The 5,446-nt window shown below is 34.9% G+C and overlaps 1 protein-coding gene across 1 annotated transcript; it reads left to right on the top strand.

The window, feature by feature from the left end:
• Window positions 1–3,037, top strand: LOC115992842 (proline dehydrogenase 2, mitochondrial-like). The gene is made up of 4 exons (XM_031117077.1): window positions 1–684; window positions 1,731–2,376; window positions 2,472–2,712; window positions 2,826–3,037. Exons 1-4 carry the CDS (start codon window positions 88–90, stop codon window positions 2,863–2,865), a joined length of 1,524 nt encoding a protein of 507 aa, XP_030972937.1. The 5' UTR covers window positions 1–87; the 3' UTR covers window positions 2,866–3,037.
• The last annotated feature ends 2,409 nt before the right edge of the window (window positions 3,038–5,446 follow it).

The raw sequence follows: 5,446 nt of genomic DNA, 5'->3' as shown, positions 1-5,446 counted from the left end.
TCTCTTGATTCCTTCAAATTCTCATTCCTTCCTATTCTTGGTAGCGTAACGAAAAACAAACCAGAGAAGAGAGAACTGTGGAATTTGATGGCAATCCGTGCCTTGTCTCAAAAGAAACTCCTAAAAAGCCTCTCTCTCCGCTACTTCTCCCCTAAGCCTCTCAACACCGCCGCTTCCGCTTCACCCTCAGCCTCTTCTTCCATCTCCATCAACCTCACAGAGAAGCCCGAATCCATTCTCCAAAACCAACTTGCTGCATTATCCGCAAACACAAACGCAAACACAAACAACTCCTCCTACATCAACCTCCACGATGCTGAGAAGCTATTCTCATCTGTGTCAACCACAAAGCTCCTACGAGCCACAGCCAACCTGCACTTGGCGTCCATGGAACCCATTGTGGATTTGGGAATGTGGGTCATGAACTCCAAGCTCATGGACATGGAGGTTTTCAGAGATATCGTGTTGGCTTTTGTGAAGCACACGTTTTACGAGCATTTTTGTGCAGGAGAGAACGCTTTGGCTACTGAAAACACCGTGCGGAGCCTGAACAGTGGTGGCGCTGGACTTAGAGCCATGCTGGTTTATGCTGTGGAATATGCCAGTGACAATCAGTCCTGTGATCGAAACTTGGAAGCCTTCCTTGACACCGTTGAGATAGCCAAGTCTCTTCCACCATCTTCTGTAAGCTATTTCTCTTGGTTATTTTTATGGGAAATTATTGATTCACACATGTTGATGTACGTGCACTCTTTTTACACAATATCTATATTTTCACAACCTGTGTTTGTATTTTTAAGAATGAGTTCACAATTAACACGAGATTGATGATGTGTATGTGAATTGTATATGCGTGAGATAATCTGAAAGAATTTTCTAATTTTTTTAATAATTGATTTATACCTTTTTTTTCGTGGAATTGTTTCACTGCTTGAGATATTACTTTAATGAGTATGTGAAGAGAAAGATGGTAGAAATTGAAATATCAAAGATCTTACTTTTCTTTTTTCCCATTAACCATAATTTGTTTTTGGAATTTATAATTTGGTTAGGTAAGGAGAAATTGTAATCCACTCTTGAACAAAGAGAAGGACGTAACACAAGTAGATAAAACCGAATAAGCAAATAAGTTTAGGATACATGATATGAGATGAGGTTGGGACATGTTTGTCATGAATATATGTGCCCAAGTACTTCTATGTCTGGAAAAAGCCAATCTTTAGCACTCGTGGACCTGTGGTACCAGTTTTCAACTTGTGATGCAGTGACAGTAACAAAGATTAACCGCAATTGTTAGTCTACTTAGAAATAAGTCAATAATAATTGCAAATATGATCTGACAATAGTGAACTAGGGTATATATGGATTGTAATGTTTCCATCCTTTGTTATAGATGAATGTGTTGAAAAGTAAGCTAAGTGTGGACGTATCTATGATTACTACTAGAAGTCTATTTGAAGATTAAATTTTGTACATACATAGGATATTTTGAAGTCAATATTTTTAAATTTTACTACTTTTCAATTCAAACTATAAACATTTATGAACTTGTCTCTAAAAGGCTTTACTTTGATGCACTAAGGCAATCATTGGGTTTGGGTGTTATAGAAACTTTCATTGATGACTTGCCAAAAGGCTAGTGGGATTTGTGTTTTTCATTACTTTCTTTGTCACTTTCTTGTGAAGTTTGATATGATTAATTGACCTTTTTTTTTCTTCCCATTCAACAGGTGAGTTTTATAATTGTGAAACTATCTGCTATTTGTCCCATGAAGCTGCTTGAACGGGTTAGTGACTTGTTGAGATGGCAATACAAAGACTCTTCTTTCAATCTACCATGGAAGCTAGATACCCTCCCCATTTTCTCTGATATTAGCCCTACGTATCACACCCTCAAAAGGCCAGAACCGTTAACATTAGAAGAAGAACATGATCTCCAACTAGGGCACCAGAGATTACTTAAAATATGCCAAAAGTGTCTAGATGCCAATGTCCCTTTGACAATTGACGCCGAACATACGTCAGTTCAACCAGCCATTGATTATTTGACATACTCTTCAGCGATCATGTACAACAAATATGATAACATTGTCATGTACGGGACAATTCAAGCTTACTTGAAAGATGCAAAAGAAAGATTGTTGCTGGCATCAAAGGCTGCAGACAACATAGGAATCCCAATGGGTTTCAAATTGGTCAGAGGAGCTTATATGTCAAGTGAAAGAAAACTAGCTTCTTCCTTAGGTTTTGAATCTCCTATCCACAATAGCATACAAGAAACACATGCATGCTATAATGAATGTGCTTCTTTTATGATTGATAAGATTGCCAATGGTCCTGGTGCACTTGTTCTTGCAACTCATAATGTGGAATCAGGTGAAGAATTTTCACTTTTAATTTTTAAGAATTTGTAATATAATGCACTGTTTGTTTGGCACATTATATCTAATTTAAGTTTTGATGATAAATAGGGAAAATAGCAGTGGCAAAAGCACATGATTTAGGTATTGGAAGGGTAAGCCAAAAGCTAGAATTCGCACAATTATACGGAATGTCAGAACCACTTTCCTTTGGTTTGAGAAATGCAGGATTTCAAGTTAGTAAGTACATGCCATTTGGCCCTGTGGAGATAGTTATACCATACCTTCTAAGGAGGGCTGAAGAGAATAGAGGGCTTTTATCAGCTTCATCCCTTGACAGGCAACTCATGAGGTAAATTTTAGTACTCTATAAAATTTTATGGCCAAAAAGTTGGATATATAAATTGATCATGATGTTAATTACGGTGAGTTTGATTTTTATTTTATTTTATTTTTTGCATGCAGGAAAGAATTGAAGAGGAGACTAAAAGCAGCAGTTATTTAAGGTGTACAAGATGGCTTTGAACAAGATCGAGCTCAACTTGTCGCCAATTTTGTACAAATTTCAAATATTGTTATCATGGACGTTGACTTATTTGCATTAATGAAATTCGCATTGTATGATATCTCTAGTGTGTGTTTCTAGTTATATTTAGCTGACACTTCTCAATAGCAATCTCGTGTGTGTTTCTAGTTATATTTGTTATCATGAAATTCGTATTGTATGATATAACAATTCATATGATTGATGTTGTGTCAGCAACACAATAAATAACCATTTTTTTGAGTGATACTATAACTACTATAGATTTTATGTTACATAAGCCTTACAAATTTCTGTGTCAGTTTTTAACCAAAAAAAAAAAAAAAAAGTTAATTCAAAAATTTGTTTAATATTATGTTTATAATGTGACATCAATCATATTTATTAACTATAGATATGCATAAGACTACATGCTAGTTCTATTAACATTAACGTGTGCTTAGAGGCTTTCTCTCTCTCTCTCTCTGTCTCTCTCTCTAAAGCACAGTGCTTTCATTCATTATTATAATTTTTCTTGAGGGAGTACTTTTCATTCATTATAGTAAAGGTTTAATGCATTTTATCAATTACAAAAATTCAAAAATACCGATATGGATAATGATATTTACTATAATTAAAAAAAAAAAAATCACATAGTTATAATGACAGAGAAAGTTGGGCCCCATGGCCACGTGGACAGATGTGTATTGCGCTTTCCAATGTCGAATGAGTTCCATACTCCATGAATGTTTGAAACAAGCAGCCGTGCAAACCTCAGTGATTGCCAAATAAACAAAACATCGAATTTAGTAATCTTTTTTCGAATCATGGAGCAAGAGATCATGGAGTGTGGTACTTCTCCAAAGTTTGTCATTTAATCATTTTAGCAACACTTGCATTGCTAAACACATTCTGTATTGTTGGAGGAATGAAGAGGGTGATTACGGATGTGCAAACTTCGGTTTCAGAATCATTTACATTATTGCAGATTCTTTTATGTGGTCTGCTGGTTTTAATCAACCTGCCTGTTTACCAAGGTCTCTTCCTCAGGAGAGACAATGGCGGCTTGCCCACCTCCTCACTCGCATATTCGTCAATTATGTTTGCTCTATTGGGTTGTGCAATAGCCCTGTATTAAGTTCTAATTAGTGCCATGCAAAACTTCGAGTAATGCTTGACAAATTTCACAACTTTTGAGTTGGCACATTGTCATTATCCATTAATAAGTTGCCACACTTGGCCACATCAACAATTGTGAGATTTGTTTACTCTATACTAATAATTGAAAAACTTCGGCAGGCTAAGAAATGCATTTGACAAAACAATATCCGGTCAACATGATTTATTAGTGATTTTAAAGTAACAATATCTTGTATCTCATTAACTCATTTTAATCTGTTTTGCTTCATTAGAATATGAGAAATGTTATATATACAACATTTTTACAATACTTTTACAAAAAATCTTAAGTGACATATTGCTATTGGTTGTTATGAGTAGGTAAACCTTGGTTTGAATTTTCATCTGAATAGCAGAATTTAGGCACCATATGGTTCAGCATCAGAAAAGGCTCTTTATATAGAAGATGTAAAAGATCATGGTTCCACAAAGCTGTTTCAAAATATAGAGGCTTGGTTGGCCCAAATCTATAGAATTCCTATAAGCAAGTCATTAACTACAAAACAGTCTACAAAGTATCAGAAATCCCTTCAGAATTCCAATATCAATTTTTTTTTTAAAAATAATTTTTTATAAAAAAAAAAGTAGACCAAAAAAAATTTAATTTGAGTTGATCACTTGAACTAACCCAATTTAAATTTTATTTCAAATTTGTGGTGGCAAACTTATTTGGGTCATTTGGCATTTCAAAACTATACTGTTTTGGGAGACAATTGGCAATAAGAGTGTGCATGGGTCAGGTTGGGATGGGTTAAGGGGATTTTTTGATCTAACCTACCATGGTGGGTTAAAAAAAAATTCAACCCAACCCAACCCAACCCAACCCATATGGGTTGGGTTAGGTCGAGTTGAACCCATGGGTTGGACAATATTTTTTATTACTATTATTATTAAATTGAGCAGAAAAAATATAAATATAAATATATTAAAAAAACCCAAAGATTAGTATCAATGTAACTTCTTGAAGGCAAACAACACTAATGACTAAACAACAATAGTAAAAACAACAGGGAGAGGGCCAGATAGAGACAAACCTGCAAATCAAGATAGAGAGAAAGAGACACAACAAGTTGGCAAGAGAAAATATTGTAGAGTAAGAAATAGACCTGTAAGTTGAGACAAAGCAAAAATATTTAAAATTCAACCAAAAGAAAACTAAGAAATAAACAAAGCAAAAGTTAAACATTGATCCACCACGACAAGAGAGATAAGTAGATAGAGTGAGAAAGAGAAACCAAAAAAAGAGAAATAGAGCAAGAGAAAGAAACCCAAGTACCTGCACCTAACATCGGAAGAGAGAATCACCAGAGTAAGAAAGAGACCTGTGGTTGAGACAACACAAAATCATTTAAAAATCAGTAGAAAGAAAACTAAGAAAATCAAC

This window comes from Quercus lobata, chromosome 5 (genome assembly GCF_001633185.2).
Source record: "Quercus lobata isolate SW786 chromosome 5, ValleyOak3.0 Primary Assembly, whole genome shotgun sequence".
Taxonomy (NCBI): Eukaryota; Viridiplantae; Streptophyta; class Magnoliopsida; order Fagales; family Fagaceae; genus Quercus; species Quercus lobata.
Note: the sequence above shows the minus strand (reverse complement) of the source record. Positions and strands in the feature narration are given on the sequence as shown.

What these genes read in the sequence shown, in the direction of transcription:
- LOC115992842 (XM_031117077.1), top strand. Translation starts at nt 88, where the DNA reads ATGGCAATCCGTGCCTTGTCTCAAAAGAAACTCCTAAAAAGCCTCTCT. An exon ending in AGTCTCTTCCACCATCTTCT is followed by an intron (nt 685 to 1,730) that starts GTAAGCTATTTC and finishes CCCATTCAACAG; the next exon opens with GTGAGTTTTATAATTGTGAA. An exon ending in AACTCATAATGTGGAATCAG is followed by an intron (nt 2,377 to 2,471) that starts GTGAAGAATTTT and finishes GATGATAAATAG; the next exon opens with GGAAAATAGCAGTGGCAAAA.